General features: G+C 41.6%; 1 protein-coding gene across 4 annotated transcripts in view; it reads right to left on the bottom strand.

Annotated features, from left to right (window-relative positions):
- The window catches only part of ASXL3 (ASXL transcriptional regulator 3), a 104,769-nt gene that overhangs the window by 43,101 nt on the left and 39,107 nt on the right, over window positions 1–22,561 (bottom strand). For all 4 annotated transcript variants that reach the window (XM_081873596.1, XM_081873597.1, XM_081873599.1 and 1 more), the window contains 2 exons: window positions 9,799–9,907; window positions 8,581–8,692 (listed from right to left, as the gene is read on the bottom strand). In XM_081873596.1, coding sequence (XP_081729722.1) covers window positions 8,581–8,692; window positions 9,799–9,907 — 221 coding nt within the window. The remainder of the gene's footprint in view (window positions 1–8,580; window positions 8,693–9,798; window positions 9,908–22,561) is intronic.

Raw genomic sequence — 22,561 nt, forward strand, 5'->3', positions numbered from 1 at the left:
AACTTACACACATTTAACTTGTGCTCATTCAGATTTATGCACTTGGCAAAAAAACTTTTTTTAAAATTAAAAGGGGGCAGAAAAGGGGCAGGTGTCCAGGGATAAAGACATTGGCAATCCCACCCACCATTGAACCCAATACATTATTTTGGCTTCACGTGCTATCTCCGGAATGTAACCCCCACATAATTTGAGAGTCGTCTGTACTGAGTTTTTGTCAACTGTGACCAAAATGTAAAAAATAAAATAAAAAATAGAACTTGTAATATACATAATGCTTTTTTCTAGCCAAAAATTAATAACCAATATATATATTTCTAGTTTTTACAGTGGTTGGTTTTTTTTAAGTAGTCTGAAATGTGATTTATATCAATAACCATTCTAACATCAGAAGCATCTAGCATTACTGGAAGATTTATAAAGACAGACAAAAGGGTTGCAACTAAAAATATATGAGAATGCAGTAAAGCAAAACATGTTCTAATCTTCCTCCAACATAGTCTCAGCCAAGCTCTTTCTCATATGCTCACAAAAGGCTGCCAATAATAAAAAGAAGACGAAAACTTGAGAGAAAACATGGAGGTGCCAGCTTCAAATGAATATGCAAATTCCGGGTGATGTATGGAAGAAAGCTTGAACCATTCCATTCTTCCCTCCTCTAAAAATAAATGTAATAGTACACTTGTTTTCAATTTCAAACCAAGTAGATTTGAATAAGATGGGAAGATGCTTTTTCCTTCATTGTTGTAAGAGGAGGGAAATTGCCCACAAGTGGTTGTGTTACCAAGCAGATATTAATATTTATTTCCTATTCTTCTGCCTTATCTAAAGCTGAAAAAACATACCAATATTCCCAACAAAATAATAATGCAATCCTACACATATCTACTCAGAAGTAAGCCGCACTGAGTTGAATGGGGCTTACTCCTAGATAAGCGTGCTGAGGACTGCAGCCTGGATGATACAAAATGCACCCATAGGAACAGAATGCAAATATAAACCTCTTAAAATATCTTATAAACTCAATACTTTTGCCTTGGGTGACACAAATCTATATACACAATGACATAAATGGTCATGCACTGTCAACACACATACACCAAATAATCATCTAAATCACTCTGATCTCTACAGCTTAACCTGCAAAATCAGAACACTTTTTCTCCAGCCACTTAGCTTGGCTCTTTTTAAAAGAGAAAGAGAACGCAATCAGGGAGCTAAACTGTACTACAGTCAAACAGATGTATGCACCTGGGACCAACAAGAGGCTTTAAACAAACTATGTAGCTGTTCTGTAGAAGCTACTAACAGCTTAATTAACAACATTCAAGTGCCCCTTTGGGAAAAATAATATGGATATATCTTTAAGATGACATGGTTACATTAAAAGAAACCAATGCAGCAGAACAATACTTCTGTAGCATGAAAAAAGAAGTGGATTTTAAAATGAGCAAGATAGCAGATAACCTACATACTCACTTCAAGTTTGAATCTTAGTGATGGACCTTTATTATAAATGGTAGAAAATTGTACTGGAAAGGGAGGCACTGCTGGGCATGAAAGTAGGGGTGTCATCCTTCCCTGACATTTGCTAGCACAAGGATATTGTTGGACTCCAGTTCCCACCATCCCCAAACACTGGTCATACTGGTTGGGGCTGATAGGAGCTGGAGCCCAGCAACATCTGGAGGGAGTACTACACTCTAACACGACGTGTTTATCAATGGGGACTTCTGGCTGGATTAGAGACCATCATTCACAGCGACTTGCATGCTGCCATTGGAATCCAAAGAACTACTTCTGGCAAACCACAGGTTAGGGGCATACTGAAGTGGGATTTTTCCCCACTTGCTCCCCACACACCTAAAACATCAGACCCAGCCATGCCATTATCACAGTAGCACTGCTTTTGAAAGTGCTCTACATTTCAAAAAAGGATTATTTTGTGTACAGCAGTGGTTCCCAATTAGCTTAAGTACTGTGAATCCCCTATTTTTCAAAAGCCAAGCCATGGAACCCCATTTCTGAAGGAATTGACTGACTGACTGATTGAATTTATATACTGCCTTATACATGGAGGTCTTAGGGCAGTTCATAGAATAAAATCAAAATTTTAAACCACAAGATACACAATCAAAACAAAAACAACCCAACCCTCCCCCCAAAGCTCCACATTTTAAAAGGGGATATGATGTTAATCAAATCAACCAAAGGCCTGGTTAAAAAGGAACATTTTTGCCTGGCACCTAAAGGTGTATAATGAAAGCGTCAGGCGAACTTCCCTGGGGAGAGCTTTCCACTGCAGAGAAGGTCTGTTTTCATGTTGCCACCCTCCGGACCTCTCGAGGAGGCGACACACAAAGAAGGGCCTCAGAAGATGATCTCAGGGTTCATATGGAAAGAGTCGGTCCATGAGGTATTGCAGTCCTGATCCGTTTAAGGCTTTATAGGTAAAAACCAGCACTTTGAATAGGACCCAGAAACTAACGGGTAGCCAGTGCAGTCGGACCAGGATCAGTGTAATATGCTCAAACTATCTAGCTCTGGTGAGCAACCTGGCTGCTGAATTCTGCACTATCTGAAGTTTCTGAACCGTCTTCAGAGATAGCCCTATGTATAATGCATTTGTGGGAGTTCAGAACTTAACTGGTTAAGTGTTCTGAGCTGTGCGTCACTTTCCGACGTCAGCTATAGAAGCTGGGAGGAGTCTGGGAGGAGACTGTACTGTTGTTGTTCTCTCTGTGTGTCTTGAGAGAGACGGACATGTTTTAACATGGCTGCAAGCAGTGATGGACAAATGTTTGAATAAAAGCTGTAAATAGACGGATCTGTCTGTGTATGCTTGCATGGAGCAAGGGAGAAAAAGACTGTTTTACACCGCTGTAAGCTACTCTGCTCAGCCGTGGACAAAGAGACAGCAGACTTTGGTGCGCAGCTAGAAGGAAGCGTGCCGGACGCTGCAAATGACTGATTGGGATCGTAAAGCTGTCTGAGTACACGGCTCCATCGGTCAAGCTATCAAGATCGTTATCTCTGACAGGTTATGGAAGGTCAGTAAACGCTCGTAAAACAGTCGGTGTGAGCTCCAGGAACGCTTTGAAGTCGGCACGGAAGCTAGCTGGAGGTTGGAAGCTGCATTCCTTGAGTCTTGCCTGATGCTGGAAGGCAGAGCTGCTCAGAGACAGAGCTAAAAGCTAAAAGGCAGCTGAAAAATCGTTTCTCCACGGAAGGGTGAGGCAGAGAAGCTGTACCTGATCGTAAGTAAGCTTGGGCCCCCTTGGGAGAACGGGAAGAAAATGGCAGAGAGCCAAGATATGCCGGTGGAAAAGCTCACTTTAACAAGTTGGGCAACCTGGAGCAGAAGAATAAGGGGCTGGTTCTTGGTCACTGGGCTTTGGGAAGGAAGCCAGTCAGAGCCAGCTGAAGCAGGCTGTGAATCTGCGGTGCCTGGAGATGGCAAGCAGAGAATGCAAAGAGAGCTGAATATGCTCAGAGCATGCGTTGATGCTTCACTGAGGCCCCATTTGGAAGGTGTACAGACACCAGGGGCTGCCTGGAAGGTGCTGCGAAGTTTGTGTGAAACTGCAGCAGGAGGCCAGGGCCCTGGAGAAGTAATGGAGAGCCCCAAGATGTCTGCGGCCCCAGTTCCCGGTACTTCAGTCTCAAGGAGCACTGTTGGGCAGATCGGGGGGGCGAAGAGTTCCAAAGGCAAGTTTAAGAAACTTTCCACTGGTGCTGAAGCGGAGAGCAACTTCAGCAGGGGCCAGGCTGGTGGGAGGTGCCGTTCCAGGAGAAGGAAGGCCAGGCCAGCTGGGAGGAGCCCCGGGCAGTGTTTTTCCACTGGAATACAACGTCTGCATGGCAGCTGCCCCCACCGGAGCACAGAGCCGATGCAGGATGTTTGCAAGGACACTTCTCATGGGAACCAGGCGGGTTTCCATGGCAACAGGCCTGGGAAGACAGGCAGGCGTGGAACTGAGCCAGGTGGTCGTGGTAAACAACAGGAAGAGTCTTTTCAAACAACTGCCTGCATGGCCTTGTTTGAGCACAACTGTGTGGAAAATTCCAAGCTTAGCTTTGTAATCGACTCAGCAGCTAACCGCAACATGGTTCCAGAGACATCTGCAGTCAAGATGGGGAATTGCACGGCAATTCCGGCCGGACAAACTGTTATGTTCGCAAATGGACAGAGAACCCAGATTAAAACTGTCACTAACGTTTTCCTTTCTGTTTTGCAGGAGACGCTGCAGTTTTGTGTTATCCCAGAGGGGGATCATTGTTTGTTATCTGTGCCTTATTTGTTAAGTAAGGGGTTCAAAGTTTGTTTTGAAAATGATGTCTGCACAATCTCCAGAGGAGGGAGGTTACTTGCCACGGTTAAGAAGGGGCAGAATGATCTTTTCATTCTTAAAACGTCTCTTGGGGGTGAGGGGAAGGTTGAGAGAGCACAGGCGCAGCGTGCTACAGTTCCCACTCATGTTCAATGTGCTTGTGCATGGCATCAGAAGACCAATCATAGTTCTCTAGAAGAACTGCAAGTACTTCCTGAGGTTACCAGAGGGTGTAAAATTAGAGATTGTGGACGTGCCATTAGTTGCGCCACATGCAAGCAGGCGAAGGTGAGGGGGTGCAGTTACCCAAAGGTGGAACGGGTAACCACTAAACCTTTTGAGCTGGTTCACATAGATTTGGCCGGTCCTGTCAAGGAACCAAGTCTTGGAGGGGCCAGGTTTCTGCTAACTTTTTTGGATGATTTTTCGCAGAGCACCTGGACCCACGGCCTCAAATCCAGGGACGATGCAGCACAGCTGATCAAGAGCTGGATTGAGGGGGTGGAGCTAAGGTTCTCCACCAGGGTTCAAGCGATCATTAGTGACAGAAATGCTAGGTACACTGGTTCTGCTTTGCAGCAGTTCTTTCACAGAAGAGGGATACGTCACACAGTTACTTCACCCAGTAAGAGGGGGGTGGCAGAGCTGAGAAGTGAAGCTCTGGTTAAGGCTGGACAGGTGATGCTGAAAGACGCCAGGTTACCTCCAAAGTTTTGGCTGGAGGGAATCCGTTGTGTGTCGTTCACCTGGAATCGTGTCTACAACTCACTGGTAGGTGACACACCGTACTCGTTGTTAAATGGCCGCAAACCCCAGGTTCACTTTCTGCGCAAGTTTGGATCTCCTGCGGTTGTCCCTGTGCCTAAGGCTTTGCAAGGGCCAGATGGAGCCAAAGTCCAGAAAATGATCTTCTGTGGGTATGAGCCAGACGCTCGTGCATGGAGATTTGCTTATCCGTCAGGTGATCAGAGTAAGGTGCTGGTCAGTAAACACGCTGAATTCTTTGAGCAGTATGAAAGGCCAAAGATTTCTGCACAGCGTGATGTTCTTTCAGAATGTCTCTCTGATCCAGAGGACAGTTCTGGTGAGGAGGAAGAAGAGGCTGAGTCTGCTGATGACGACCAGGTCACTGACCAGGGTCAGGAGCAGGGTGGGGCGTCTCCACAAGTTGTTAGGAAAGGACAGCCCAAGAGTGAGCCTAGTTCTCCTGTGAGTGTAATGGAGAGGATTCGAAGACGCTTTAAGTCAGAGGGAGAATCCCGTGATGCAGAGGACACACCTGCTGGTGACAGTGAGCCAGAGGAAACACCAGAGTTTGTGCCTAAGCGATCCAGTCGCACAACCAAGGGTATTCCACCTGAGAGGTACCAGGCCACAGGTACGTGGGTAAGTTTCGCACAGTGTGATTCTGAGAGTTGTGAGGTGATTCCACAGATGCCCAACAGGTACGCCAAGGTAGGGCGCAAGGCACTGGGGAAGGGATTGATCTCACAAGGTGTTGCTGAAGATGTTACACAGGTTTTGTCAGAAAGCAACGCAAGGGGGTGTGTGGGAGTTCAGAACTTAACTGGTTAAGTGTTCTGAGCTGTGCGTCACTTTCCGACGTCAGCTATAGAAGCTGGGAGGAGTCTGGGAGGAGACTGTACTGTTGTTGTTCTCTCTGTGTGTCTTGAGAGAGACGGACATGTTTTAACATGGCTGCAAGCAGTGATGGACAAATGTTTGAATAAAAGCTGTAAATAGACGGATCTGTCTGTGTATGCTTGCATGGAGCAAGGGAGAAAAAGACTGTTTTACACCGCTGTAAGCTACTCTGCTCAGCCGTGGACAAAGAGACAGCAGACTTTGGTGCGCAGCTAGAAGGAAGCGTGCCGGACGCTGCAAATGACTGATTGGGATCGTAAAGCTGTCTGAGTACACGGCTCCATCGGTCAAGCTATCAAGATCGTTATCTCTGACAGCATTGCAGTAATCTAACCTTGAGGTAACCAGAGCATAGACAACAGTAGTTAGGCTATCCCTGTCAAGATAAGGGCGTAGCTGGGCCACCAGCTGAAGCTGATGGAAGGCACTCTGGGATACTGAGGCCACCTGAGCGACAGCAAAGGATCCAGGAGTACTCCCAAGCTATGTACCTGCTCCTTCAGAGGAAGTGAAACCCCATCAAGAGCAGGCAACCTCCCAGCCATCCGTTCTAGGGAACCACCCACTAACATTGCCTCAGTCTTATCTGGATTGAGTTTCAGTTTATTGGCTCTCATCTAGTCCATTATTGAGGCAAGACACTGGTCCAGCACTGCCTCACCTGCAGATGTAAAGGAGAAATACAACTGAGTGTCATCAGCATACTGCTGACAACGTATTCCAAACCTCCAGATAACACCACCCAGCGGTTTCATGTAGGTGTTAAACATATGGGATAGGATTGAGCCCTACGAAACCCAACACTGAAGGCTCCACAGGGCTGAAAAGCATTCCCCAAGCAGCACTCTCTGGGAATGACCATCCAAGTAGGACTGGAACCACCGCAAATCAGTGCCACCCACCCCTAGTTCGGACAGTCACTCCAGAAGGATACCATGGTTGATTGTATCAAAAGCCGCTGAGAGGTCAAAAAGAATTAACAGGGACATGCTCCCCTTCTCTCTCTCTCTCAACAGAGGACATTATACAGGGTGACCAAAGCAGTTTCTGTGCCAAAACCAGGCCTAAACCCCAATTGAAATGAATCCAGAAAATCAGTTTCTTCCAAAAGCACCTGGATCTGATCTGTTCTGGTCTATATCTCTATGGTAGTTTTTGTTATGGGGATAGTGCCACAGACCCCCTGAGTGGGTTACGTGAACCCTATGGGGTCTGCAGACCACCAATTGAAACCACTACACTGCACAGTTCTTTGAATCCTGTTATAAATATTAATTTATTTTAAATTGTCCAGTAGCACCTTAGAAACCAACTAAGTTTGTTCTTGGTATAAGCTTTCGTGTGCATGTACACTTCTTCAGATACCTGTGCAAGTTTCTATCCGAAGAAGGGGGGGGGGAGAGATGAATCCATCTGACTATACCTTTCTATGCAGATTCTCTAATGAAACCAATACTTATAAATCTGCACCCCCTGGTTTAGCTTCTGGATTCTCCTTGTAGTTTTCTCAAGGTCCTTGCCACAGTATCCAACTACATTTTGCAGTCCTCTTAAAGCATTTCAGCACTTTCCCCCTTATTGCCAAGTTTCTTCAATGAACCATTGACCCTCCTGTGCAAATTTCTACCCACGGACTTCTGATTCTTCTGCATGAGAGCCCCTAAAGCAAAAGGCGATAATTTTACAACCAAAGCTATACAACCAGACAGAAAACAAAACGGGGAGCAGTTTTGCTTCTTCACAAACAACTTCTGAAGGGCCAAAGATTTGCTAGCCCTGGTTTACACACACACGCGCGCGCGCACGTATGGGTGCTTCACTTACTGTAGATTCTCATTTCCAGTTTATATATTATCAAAACTACTTCCTCTGCAAAATTTCCTCATTAAATGCAACACCTAGTGAATAATGTAAGCACCCAAATATTTTCCAGTCTCTCCTATAAAACAGAATTAATGAACTGCATGCTAGTAGGAAAGGAAAGTGCTTATATTATTGTTTCAGTAAATTTCTGATAAATATTGCACTAAGTAATTAAAATTATTATTATTTATTAGAGCTTTTTATATACAACTATATACTGAAGTTTCTAAAAGGCATACAATGTTGAGCGATTTAGAAGTGTTTCCAGATCCCTGAAGGCATAGGGAGCTGGGAACTTCTACATTTTAAGAAATCAGGGTTAAAATGCAAATAAAGCAATGGAGTTCCATCCAGAATGATGAATGTGTTAGTTTGAATTCCCCATCTTTAATATCTTATAGGCAAGCATCTTTTGAAAACTGTAGGCGTTTCCTAGTATCCTGGAAATGGTAGAAAACTAAACTGACATCTTATTTGCAAAGAGAAATTTAATAACATGCTGTCAAAAAGATGGGCCTGAAGCATGAAACTTATTTTTATATGCCATGATTTCCAAATCCTTGCCAATAATTGTATCAGGATAATCGTATTTGTAAAACACACACATAAACACACATCTTGGTCATTATCCCCTACTTTAATAATTATTGCAATTGCAAAATATGGCAAATGAACCCAAACAATTACACAAAATTAAACCAGCACATAAGCACTCCAGTAAGACAACAACCAAAATACCTACCTCCATTTTCTTCTCCATTGCTATTGTTTGTTTCAGCCATTTCAGTACCATCCAACTCAGATTCACAACTTAAATCCAATGTCCCATCTGCTTGGCATGTAGAGTCTTCCTTCTGTATATGAAGAAACATGTGATGGTGTTGTTTGACACATTTCAAAAATGAATCTGCATCTTATTTCTTTAAATCTCTCTTACATAAGTAAAATATGATTGCTGACAATATGAAAATCAGAAAGAACCGCTCTGCCAAGTCACAATGTATATTCATCTGGAAAGTTTATACATAAAAATGCTGATTACTTCACATCTTTGTGTGTAGGCAGCAGAAACAAGCTCATATCCTTCTTAAGTGTCTCTTTTGCCATTGGCCATTGCCTGAATTCCACAACAACTTGGAAGTCACAGGAAAGAAAAGCCTTGCCTAGACTGTAAACAAATCTAAATATAGCAAGAATGGGATTTTTTATAAAAAAAACCCCTATCTTTGAATTCTGTTACCTTGTATCAAAAAAGCACATATTTTTAATTCACAGAAAAAGCATGATGAATTCCATATTGATTGCTGCACGTCGATGTCCCATTGTATCAATTTCAGAATTTATAAATTTAAATTAAAAATTGTAAAGTAAACCTGCTCCATAAAACTCATTATCTTTCCCCCCTTTGCCCACACCCCTCTTTACTCTTTCACACACCAGTTATCAAATAAATGAATTTGATTAAGGATCTCAGAAAGGAATTCTATTCAGTCTGCATAAAGTCATTATTTGAACCATGGCTTTACAATCTCAGTTCCTTAGGAAGTGCAGGATTGTAAAATGTAATATGTGAAAGCTCCCTAAATACAACATTGGCAAATATTCTTCTTTTAAACGCAAGTCCAATATGTCTTAAGAACATCAATCATCCTTTTGAGGTTAATGCATATAAAACAAAGTAAGTTTTCTAAGCTTTGAGAAGGTAGTATTTTAACCCAGCTAAGCACATAAGGAAGAGAGAAATTCAGGAACTCATATACTTTTGTTATCAGAACAGCCAGCATTTAACTGAAGTGTAAGTAGCTTTAAATGACATTTGAACAGAGCTAGAAAGAACTTTCGGATCTTTTCTTCTTACAGCCTTTCCAAATTCAACTGGTTTACTTTTGCATTTCACTAAGATTTACATAAAATGGTCTTCATGGCTTTGGGTACTTTCATCGCTAAAAATGTAACTTACTTTGAGTGCGTAGAGTCCTGCCTTGCCAGGAATTTTGAAGAATGTCCCATCACCTACACGAGTGTTAGTATGAAGCATTGCATTCAGACAAGCTAATGGAGAAGTGCCACTGAAAAACAAAAATGGGGAAAAATAAAGCAGGCTGCAATGGACTGTTTCGTGTAACACTCTTCCCTCTTTTTATTTTTTTTCTAAACCCATGCTTCCCTTAAAAAAACCAAAAAACCTCCCAACCCTGAAAACATCTACATTACAATAACAGGCCAGTTGAAACTTAATCATATGCATCTGTCCCTTCAGCTTCAGGCAAAAAGTCTGCAAATTATAATTATGCTATTTTCACGCAGTAAACAGCTCTACATTTAAAAAGAACTACAGTCCAAATATTTATGTGAAATTACTTTGCAAATAACACCATGAAGCCTCATTTTTAGAATGTTACAGACAATGTGGCTTTGCACATGAATGATCAAAACAGAACCAAGTTCAAGGGCAGCTGCATCCCATAGGATGTAAAAGCAACAAAAGAATAGCAAATACCCCAGGAAGAACACATTTAGCATTGCAAGTGTGAGCTATGAACAAGTATGAACAGCATTTCCTTAACACAGCCAATGCAAACATGCAAGTCTTGTATGCTTTAGACAACGTTACAGTAATCTGAAGCTTTTCATGTGATGGGCAACTTTCCTAAATACACTTGCTGGCAATAAGGTTCCTTTGATTTCAAGGGAATTTACTTCTAGATTAAGTGTTGAGGATCAACTGCTGCTCAAGAGACAGGCCAGTCTGACAAAGCTCTACAGTTCTATGATTCTATGTTTCTATGATCACATAGTATAAGACACAAATGAATCTTAAGGACATTTGTAAGTGCAGGAAAAGTCAAAAGATTTCCAGTCATGAAATCTGGACAAGAATATATAAGGAAGCATAATGCTCTGTATACTCTTCAGGAAAACTACTCGCCTCCCCAATAATTAGATAATTTGGGGAAAATATTTGTGGAAAGAGAACAATTAATTTGCAGCACTCCATTTCTATCCATTATGACTGTAGTCATTCACATTTAATTAAACATAGGATTTCAACTGTTTTTCTTCATGTAAGTTCTAATTAAATAATGCAAATACCAATATATAATGAATGCAGTTATATCAAGGTAATAGTTTCATTCAATAAACAGACATGTCAATTACAAGTCTTTTTGTCATTTTGAATCATTGTTGTGTACTGATAAAGTGTTAATCAGAACTCAATATTGCTGTTAGACAATATTGTTCAACGGGCTTGTACACACTGCTTCTTCTATTGAGTTAAAATAGAATTACTGCTGCTTAATTTAATAAAATTAGCTAATGGTTGGTTGTTTTGCATAATGTGTTTTTAATAGGTATTTTGGTTTCTGAGCTGCTTTCTATGTCCTTTTCAATCCAAAAGGCAGGATATAAGTCTTTTTAATAAGCACATGAATAAATAAAATACTGTTTATTCAAACATGCATGAGCGAGTGTTAAGATAGATAATTTTATCAGGAATCACTACAAAGCAATTTCTGTGATCCCCAGCTTTATAGTTATCATATTTGTACCTTGCATTTCCTTAAAAAATCTTAGCTTAGCATACACAGACTATTATCTAATTCCATCTTTGCAACCATTCTGGGAGACGGTTAGCCTGAGGGATGGAGACTGGTCCAAGGTTACCCAACGAGTTTCAAGGTAAGTGGGTATTAGAGCCTAGGTCTCCCCAGTCTAAGTTCAACATTCCTTGCATTTATGATTATTTATTGATTCACAGCATTCATGGTGTGCAACTCAGTGGAACATATATTTCTTTTGGCAAGCATATGCTATTTCCATTATAGACCACTGAACTCCTCATGCAAGATATTATGTGAAACATCTTTAAAATTCATTTGTAACAAATAAATTTGGCTTTTCAAGGGGAAAAATACTTGAAGAACATATCTGACTTCAAATAACCCTTGAATAATATTTATGAACTCAAATAACACTAGTTATCAAATCAGATTATTAATGTAGAATCCATAAGAAAGATGCACTAACATGTTCATTGTTTAAGGGTAGCAAAACTCAGAATAACACATGACTTCATTCAGAATGTTCTTCATGGAGTGAGTATCTGACATGCAATTACATGTAGTATTTAGCAGCCCTATATATACTCTCTCCCGCTCTCCGTTCCCTCTCTCATACATATATAATCTCAAAGGGAGCTGGTAGTCATGAAGTCAGATTCTTGGAAATGAATCAAATGCTGTCATAGTACAAGTGAAATTGAATGAAATATATAGTTTTGATTGTCTCAACAGCATTGAAGATTGCATTTTTCCTTCATGAAGGGGAAGGCTGTCAAAGGCTACTAGTCATGATGGCTCCAGAATCAGAGACAATATGCCTGCAAAAATCACTTGCTGGGGAGAACACTGGGATGAAGTGCTGTGTTGCTTCCCATCCTTCATTGTGAGAACAGAATGATTGACTAGATGGGCCTTTGCTCTGATCCAGAAAGGTTCGTTATTTTGGCTTTTCATGCAGATCTATCCCAAGGGTGAATAATTTGTTACTGAACTCCATAATCCACAGCCACCATCATCCATGTTTGGACGCGGATGGCGCTGTGGGTTAAACCACAGAGCCTAGTGCTTGCCAATCAGAAAGTCAGCGGTTCGAATCCCTCTGACGGGGTGAGCTCCCGTTGCTCGGTCCCTGCTCCTGCCAACCTAGCAGTTCGAAAGCACGACAAGTGCAAGTAGATAAATAGGTACCACCCTGGTGGGAAGGTAAACGGTGTTTTCGTGCGCTGCTCTGGTTCGCCAGAAGCGGCTTAGTCATCCTGGCCACATGACCCGGAAGCTGTACGCTGGCTCCCTTGGCCAATAAAGTGAGATGAGTGCCGCAACCCCAGAGTCGACCACGACTGGACCTAATGGTCAGGGGTCCCTTTTCCTTTACCTTTACCTTTACCTTTACCCCAAGGGTGAAGAATTTGTTACTGAACTCCATAAGCCACAGCCACCATCATCCATGTTTGGGGATGGTGAGAGTCATAGTCATGGGCCACAGGTTCCTCATCCCTGCTCTATCCAGAAACTCCATGTTGCCATAATCTCTTTAGACAGTATATGAACCCATTTCCCTGCTTCATCTTCTATTGCTTTAGCACTGCTTTCCCATTTTTTCATTGTGATCATTAAACAGACCCCAGCTTGAGTTTAATAAGCAGTTTGGAACAGCAGCTGCAGGAAGATGTCTGGACTGCATTACCACCCTTACTAGATTAATAGTTAAAAGATATATTTTTCTGGTCAGACAAAACAAAGCAAAGTGAATGGACATAGCAAGATATGTCTCATTGGTACCAATATGCTCATCTATCAAAAATTAGAAATTAATATAAAATTATGAACAGAAAACAGGTCTGCAATCTTTCACAATTGTTAACTTGATATGATGACTTAAGAACTATGCATTTTCTTCTTCATATAAATGATATCTTGCAAAAAAGCAGAAGTTTTATTACCATCAGAGGGAAGGGCTCTAGTAGGAACTATTACAAAGCTTTCAGAGCATGTGCAAAGCAAAATCTAAGAGTGTAAAGAGCAACACAAATCCAAAGAGTTGATGATGCTCTGCCATGGCAAACAACACTACCTAAAAACCAAAGGGGTGAACCAAGTGCTTGTTTTCACGAGCAGCTGTTGATTCAGGCTTGTTAACATGAAATAGAAGCCTCACCAATGGCAAAAAAAAATAATACCAGGTTCTTCAACTCCTGTAAGTTGGCATTGATTATGAATTCCTGCTACTCTGCACATCAAATAATCACGGCATTGCCTACAGGGGCAGCAAGGTATGGTACAGAAAGCTTTGGTAAACAGAAATATATGGTAAGACCCTCTTTAATATCCAAGAGCTACTACTTCAACCTTGAACCCTCTGATTATATAAATTAGATATTGAAATTGGTTGCATTTTATGTAATTTTAACTTGTGCAATTTCAATTACATGGCTTAGAACCTGGATATTTGTATGACCATCTGTTCCCATATCAACCAGCCTACCCATTCTGAAACTGCCAAAGCTGACAGCTAAAAAGAGCATTTCCTGTGGTGGCTCCTGGTCTTTGGAAAGACCTCCCCAAGGAGATCTACCTATAGATCTTGGTAGTATCATTTAGATGCCAGGCAAAACATTTCTGTTTTCCCAGGTTTTAGAATCTGCTCATGTGAGCATTCTTTAAGAGCAGTCTGATTTCATCACCTATTTAAAATTGGCTGTTGCTGTTTTAAATTTATTGTTTTTAATTTGCCATGTTAGTTGTTAACTTTGTACAGTCGTACCTTGGTTGCCGAACACTTTGGAACTCATACATTTTGGCTCCTGAATGATCGAAAACCAGGAGTGTTTCGGTTTTCAAACAATTTTCAGAAGCCGAATGTCCGGCGCAGCTTCCGATTGACTGCAGGAGCTTCCTGCAGCCAATGAGAAGCTATGTTTGGTTTCCAAATGTTTTGGAAGTCAAATGGACTTCTGGAATGGATTTTGTTCGACTTACAAAGCATGACTGTACAGTGCTACCTCGGGTTAAGAACTTAATTCGTTCTGGATGTCCATTCTTAACCTAAACTGTTCTTAACCTGAAGGACCAGTTTAGCTAATGGGGACTCCCACTGCCGCCGCGCCACCGGAGCACGATTTCTGTTCTCATCCTGAAGCAAAGTTCTTAACCTCAGGTACTATTTCTGGGTTAGCGGAGTCTGTAACCTGAAGTGTATGTAACCTGAAGTGTATGTAACCCGAGGTACCACTGTATTAGTATTATTATTACTATTAATTACTACCACCACCACTACTACTACATTTTGTTTATTACTCCTATGTTAACTTCCCTGGGAAAAGAAATATATGTGAAAGCATGGTATTTGAATTATGTAAACAAATAAGGAAGGAATGAAATACATATAAGAAAATATCACACCCCCTCTTTTCAATGCAGCCACTATGCTCCTCAAAGATCCTCTCTGAAGTGTGGATGACTGTCCTGAAGAATGTGGGATGTGGAAGCTGCTGAGGGAGTGGGGGATCAGCCCAAATAAGATGACGGCATATTCCATGAGCAATGTCTCAGCCTATATTTGGCAAATTTCCCCCTCCCCCAGCATGCACACACACACAGATACACACACACACACACACACAGTTTAGATATTTCTACTGCATAGTTCTGCAGAAAAATACTGTTTAGCACACTTCACTGCATTTATCAAATCCATTATCCAACGCCAGGTGACCCACAAATATATTTTAAGGACTTCTACCAGAACTGTGTAAATGTGTTGTTCACATACACAAAAATTAAAACAAAAATGCATCCAAGAAGCTATTAATACAAACTTACTTTCTATAATGAAGAACAGTTGCCAGAACCCCACCAGATGCAAAACATGGAAGAAAACAAAACAAAAAACAAAAATCTAGTTAGACAATATTTCAGAATTCCTTCCTAATTCTAAAAAAGCCATCAACTTATCTGCTGCAATCATGTATTTCTCAAAACCTATTTTAATTCTGAACTCTCTTTCTTTTAAATGGTCTGCATGCCGGTTTCCTACAAATAAATGCACTATTCGTTTCAAGCTTTTGTTCATGCTCCCTTGCAGGGAAAAAAGCCTTTAGCATCTGGTGCCTTTGAGCTCCCTCTGCTGGGCTGTGCAGCAGGAGCTGATTAAGGTAATCAAAACAGAGCAGGGCGGGAACCAGGCTTCCTGAATTCAACTACACTGCATTTTTTTAAAAAAAGAAAATATAAAAGAACTGAAGGAAAGGAAATCAGTACAAACAGAACTTATTTATATGGGTTACACAATGAAAAACACTGTAAGGAAATCAGGACAGAATTTTGTTCAAAGGTGCAGTAGTACTTTTAATTACAGCATCCTTCTTTATCCTAATGGGCGCTTAGCAGTGTACCCAACACCTTGTTTTAAAAATTATCAGCGAATTAAAGTCTTCTACAACTGCACTGAATACACAGCTTTCCAGAAATGGCACTGTCCTGTGCAAAACAAATAATGCTCCTCAGCTCTCTGTACACAAGAGATCACTTACAGGGCTTAGAGTACAATCCTAAACACATGCTAATGACACAAAGGACACAGTGGGACTCACTCCCAAGTAAATATGCATAGGATTGTTCTCTAAGAACAGCTCGTGGTTCACGAAATCACTGAATGCTTATCATTTTCTAACAAAGGCATCTACTTACATACGATGCTTTCAAGTTCTTTTAAAATAAAATTAATGTTAACATCTATTGAAACTAAAATATTTTTATAATCCTTAAAATTCCTGAGAATTACAGTTTTACTACTTGGTCAGGAAGGACTACGTATAGGAGCAGAAGGAAAGGCTGTGTAGACACAAAAATGTATGCTTATTGTGGACTTTGCTAAATATACACATAAACACGCTAACTTTAGTATTACAGTTATGATTAAAGTGTTTTAAAAGGGGGTCCTCTGGTATGGTTCTGCCAGTCACTAAAAATCTTTCAGGGCTGATCTATGCTCACAACTGAAGGAGCAGGTAGTTTGCATCATAGCAAATACAGTGGTGCCTCGCAAGACGAAATTAATCCGTTCCGTGAGGCTCTTCGTATAGCGGTTTTTTCGTCTTGCGAAGCAAGCCCATTGACAGCTTAGCGGATTAGCGCTATTAGCGGTTTAGCCGCGGTTTAGCGGCTTTTAGCGGATCAGCTGATAAGCGGCTTATCAGCGGATCAGCTGATAAGCGGCTTAGCGGCTTAGGAAAAGGGGGGGAGGGGAAAAAAACCCGCAGGAACTCGCAAGACATTTCGTCTTGCGAAGCAAGCCCATAGGGAAATTCGTTTTGCGAAGCGCCTCCAAAACGGAAAACCCTTTCGTCTAGCGGGTTTTCCATCTTGCGAGGCGTTCGTCTTGCGGGGCACCACTGTATTCTGTAAGCAGGAAGACACTGTACTCCATACAGTGTTTGGATTCCTTATTATTATTTTTAATATATGTGTGTGGTTATTTACAGTTTGTATGGGTCAGAAATCATCACAGTAAATGATATTTAAACAAAGCAGGGACTGGATAAGCTACCTGTTTTTTTTAAAAAAATCCCTAGCAAGGCATAATTCCAATTGGCTTTCTGAATAGAAGAAGAAGAAGAAGAAGAGTTTGGATTTGATATCCCGCTTTATCACTACCCAAAGGAGTCTCAAAGCGGCTAACATTCTCCTTTCCCTTCCTCCCCCACAACAAACACTCTGTGAGGTGAGTGGGGCTGAGAGACTTCAAAGAAGCGTGACTAGCCCAAGGTCACCCAGCAGCAGCATGTGGAGGAGCGGAGACACGAACCCGGTTCCCCAGATTAGGAGACTACTGCTCTTAACCACTACACCACACTGGCTCATAGTGCTTTCGCATTTGTGGCTATACAGCACCTCCATACAACAATAACCTCTATCTACAGAGCGATCGTAAGTGGAGTTGGGGGGACTGGCATGGCAGGTGTGCTACTATTGAAACTCCTGCTGCCTCATGATCAGGGCAGAACGGGGTGATGAATTTTGCCAAGGGCATAAGAAGAAACCTGCTGGACTAGACCAAAGGCCCTTCTAAAGTCAGAATGGCCACTTGACAGGGAACACATTAGCACCCCCCGTTACATGGAGTCTTTTGGTCCATTAGGTGGGTGGCAGCGCTTCTTTATTTAAGGTCAGGCTGCCTGCCTCCCACAGCTTATTTGGAGCTTTGCACAGACAGCCGTTGTCCCTTGCCTCAGTTTCAGCCTGGGATTAGTTGGTTACCTTTTTTGGAGTCAAGCTGGAATTATTGGTTGAACCCATGACTAGCTTTTCAGAGAGCTATTACCTCTGGTGGGTAATATATCTTGAATGTTGGGAAATGATGTCACAATTATTTCTACCTTGCTCTTTTGTGAGTTTCTCAGGGAAGTTCCACAATGAAATGTTTGGGCTCTATGCCTATCTGAATGTGACTCCACATCCTTATCCACACCTGGAGGATATTAACTCTCCACATGGACAGAGATCATTAACTTCACTGAGCCATGCATTTCAAATAAGTTTTGATGTGCTCTGATGTGCCATGGCTCAAATTAAACAATCTTTTTTGGATGGGGTGGAATACTTAAAAAAAAAATAGAAACAGAAGTATTTTGAATAATGAATAGTTAAATTGCTTTTGGGAGAGAAACTATGCAAGTGGAAGCAAGTTTTCATTGCTTTTAAAAAGTTTTGTGTCTTTAGTTTTTTGGGCAACAGATGGATTCAAAAAACTTATGTCATATGGTGTGGCTTAATTTCAAAACAAGAGGTGTGGAATCAAGCTTGTCTGAAAATCATACTTGGGCCCTCTTTCATTAAAACTTTTTACCTGTCCATAGAAGTGCAGAGAATAATTCATGGGGGGGGGGGTTAGAAAGGAGGAGACAATGACACTCTGTAACATGTGCAATGGCACACTTTCCTAAATGAGTGCTCTTGCGATGAAAACAGCAAAGTGAAAAATTGCAGCCTACCAAACCAAAATGTTACCAGCCACCACTGCAGCAAACTATTGTTTGTTGTGATGGGACCTCCAAATCATCTGAACTGAACCAGTGCAATATCTACTGTGAAAACTGCACTAACAATGCTCTTTAATCTTCTGGATTTAATATTAGCAAGTACACGGTCAGTTGTAAGCTAATTTACATAATGCTAATTTATTGAGGTGGATTTAGGGCAGCACAACCAGTTCTGCAGCACTGAGCGCCGAGCCTAGAGGGCACCACATGGCTTTGCAACCATGACATAGTGAAGGGAGCAGAACAGAAAGTGAGAGGAAGAGCAGCACTGAATTTTGGCCTTGTACAAATCGCCACTGAAATTTGAAGGATCAAAGCCCAGCCCTGCTAACTTACGCTGGGAGGCAGAGTATATGCTTTAGAAATAAATAAGTAAGTAAAAATGTGGTTTTGGAGAAATGCCCATTTTTAAAATATTTAAAACATCCATTCTATTCACCTCTCTCATTCTCTGCTTTGGGAAGATCCAAGTGATAATTTCCACAAAATGCTATTTGCATTTGGCATGGTTTCCAGAAACAGCACTATAAAAGATATGGCAGCCCTTTTTTGCCAGAAGGTAAAAACAGAACAAGGGAAAATAAATCACTATTGTTGAGATGAGCACAGAGAACCCTTTGACAACATAAACTCTTGGCAGTCAAAAGTGTTGCTATTATACATAGCATGAAAAAAAACCAGTAAAGAATGCTTTACAGTGGCCATTTGAAAATTAAATGAGGTTTTATAGAACGATAAAGTTGAAAAGTCCCCAAAGGCTAACGCTAGCAAAACAGTAAAAGGCACTGTTTGTCCTGCTGAAGTAGCTTCCAAGCATCTTTTCTTGCTTTTTTAATAATAAGCAAAATTAGAAATTACTTTCCTAAGCAATGCTTAAAAATCATCCGTGCTACTATCATTTCAAAGGCTCCATTTTTAATTGCATAACCAGTTTCTGCACAGAACGTTTAGAATACCAAAAGTTACTGCACTGCAATCCCACTGTACCAGAGGTATTTTTGTGAAATGCTTTTGTTCACCTTACCGGTTAAAAAGGCAGCAGCAGCAAAGCTGTGGAAAATTGGTAACAGCACTTGTCTGTATCAGCAACTTTTCATAATAAGCACCAGTAGAGTAAACTGTAATAGGGAGCATTTAATCTTTTACATAAAACCACAAAAAGATTGTGCAAATGTACCCAACTGCAAATGCACCCTTATTTTATCTCTTCTTTCCTTTTTCTCAGAAAACCTTAGACTGAGCTAAGAGAAGCCCCACCAGCATTGCCAACCCAGCAAAACATTTTGCTACCTAAAGCAGAGCCCAAATGCCTCACCAAATGATGTCTAGAAAGCCTCATTGCACCATTCAGGCACCACATCACCTCTCCTTCCTCATGGTGCTGCCTAAATCAGGTTGACTCATCCTCCTGTATGACAGGGTCAGCCCCACAGAACAAATTCTGGCCCACTTCATACACAACTCAAAGCCAAAACCATGCTTAAACATGCAGGTTTTCGGAAATAAGATCATGGCTGCTTTGCTCCTCCTCCAGTCCTGTTGCTTCCACACTGCTGTGAGTCAAGCCATGGTTTGGCTTAGCATTGTGTCCTAACCCAGGCACCTCCCCCAGACAAACCATGGGAGGTAAGCCATAGAACAAACCTTTGTTTGGAGCAAGATAAACCATGAGCCTGGATCCTTGTGTAATGTGAAGGCAAACAGCCATGATCTTCTCTCTAGGAACCCATATCTTTGCCCATCCACACAAAGCCATGGTTTGGTTTAGTATTACATACAAATCTGTCTCCCAAAAAATTTCAATGCTCACCAACTGCAGAAAAATAAACTGAAGATAGTCACCAAAACTAGGGATGCTTCCTGCATTGTCTTTATAGTAATCACTTCTGCCTCCTCTTGATCTTTGCCACAGGCCCACAGACACATTTTGCCCTCATCTTCCAATCTCAGCTCTAATCTCCTGGTCCCCTGACAAAGCTGAGACTGCTCTCTGAATCTCTTCTATATTGTAACGGAACCAGCTGATGGCATGGTGAGAAGCAAGATCAGCTGTTCCTTCCTGTCATTTCAGCTGTATGTAGCCCCTCGTATAATGATGGAGAAAGTACCTTAGAGAAATATACCTAGAAGGGATATATTGTACATTGGCTTTTTTTCCCTTTTAAGTGTTGATATATTGAATCTGCCTGTAATGAAGTCACTCTGCTTGCACAGCCCAGCCTGTTATTTGTATGCTGTACTGTATGGATTAAAATCAGATAAGGCATTTTACATTTTCCTAACATCAGAAGAAAACATGCCAAGATAAATTTCCTCAACCTTTCATCATTCTGAATCCTATTAGTTAAGATAAGTGCTTTACCTGGTGAAACAGCATTTTGATCTAGAAGGTTACTCTACCGATTTCAAAACCAAACGTTTTGAAAGCCCAAATGCGGGAGATGAAATCAAGCCGATTCCCCACCTCCTTTTGCTACACTGCTCAGCTTTGCAGCCCATGAGAAAACAGCTGTTCAGTTCTACCTTAGATTTACAAAATTTCATTCTTTTTCCTCAACCTCCCCCAACCCCCAGGAAAATCTCTGTCTTTGAGAAATATAAAGCGTTTCTTTTGTCTGAAGTATTTGGAGTCTATGGGGAAGGACTCAGTGGCACAGGACGTGCTCTGTATGCAAAAGGTCCAGGTTTAATTCCTAACATCTCTAGGAATGCCTGGCAAAGACCACTGTTTGAAGTTCTGGAGATTTGCTTGCCAGTCAGCACAGCGGTAATGGTCAACTAGATAGACCAGTGGTCAGCCTTTGTACAGGGCACATCCCTATGTTGCTATGTTGAGAGACTTGTGTGGCTGTGCCCCTACTGTTTCATTTTTTAAACACCATGTAAACGTCTTAGGGCTTTCAAAGATCAGAAAACCTTGGATTCATTTCAGGAGGGTTGATTCAGTGTTTTTAGCCAAATTTTCTGTTCACCCAGGCATATAATCCACAATGCTTTCCAGTTTAATCTACACACCTTGCCACACCCTATTCAGCTATGCTCATGTCACTGGGTGTTTCACTGACTTGTGAGCTCGTTCATTAGTTCACACCGAAAGCAGCTGGCCATTCTTTACATGAACCAAAAATATTCAGGCAGCACAAATACTTCCTGAGATGAACCCAAACTTGTAATACTACAGAAAGATATTTTAAGCAACACCCCCTCCCCAAAAAACCCCTTAAAACATGCTGGGTTCCCTTAGACACATACATAGATAGGCAGGCAAAGAACTTTGAGCTAGTAATATTTCTTATTGTCTGCAAAGCTGAACAATGCAACCCTATACAGTGGCTACTCATCACATGGTCTCACTGAGTTAAATGAAGCTGACAGGACTGCAGCCCTGGGTATCCAGTGTTCATCATACTCAAGAGTTGAAATCACTGGGCTTAAGTAACTTAAATGGGACTCACCTGAGCAGGAGTTAGTTGACTATCACCTTAATGATCCATTTACAAGGCAGAACCTTTGTTGTTCTACACACATAAAAATGCAAGAATGCTGTCACGCTGCACTTTGCTTGACCACAGACAGGTGGCACTGGAAACTACAGCGTGACAAGACGTGGTGGATGGGCAGCCCAGGTGAGTCCCAGAGGGAAAGCCATAACAGGCTGCAGCTGCCTGCCCCATCACCTCCACTGGCTTCTCAGGCTGCCAGCCCTGGGGCTCCTGCCTCCAGGAGCCAGATCCCCAGGCTGGCTCCTCCCTGCCCTTCTCCTTTACACTTCCCCATGGGTAAGGGAAGAAGGAGGAGGATAATAATAAGAGGCTTTGGGTGAACTCTAAGGGAGGGAAGTAATTTTGGCAAGAGAGCTGGATGGGTGGTGTGGGCGAACAAAGGAAACAGGAGTAGCAGCCCCAAGGAGTAAAATATAACAATACATTAACACTAATAGCTATGTTTCAGCACAATGAGAAAGATTTGATTTACTGTAGCATCTTAAAGACTCATGTTGTTACAAGGTTATGACATGATAATACAGGAACATATATTTTCGGATAGCTATATGAACAAGGCCCCTGAAGTTCAACTCAGATGAATAGTATGCATGTATATGAAAGTATGATATCTAATT

Source organism: Podarcis erhardii (genome assembly GCF_964252035.2).
Source record: "Podarcis erhardii genome assembly, chromosome: 8".
NCBI lineage: Eukaryota > Metazoa > Chordata > Lepidosauria > Squamata > Lacertidae > Podarcis > Podarcis erhardii.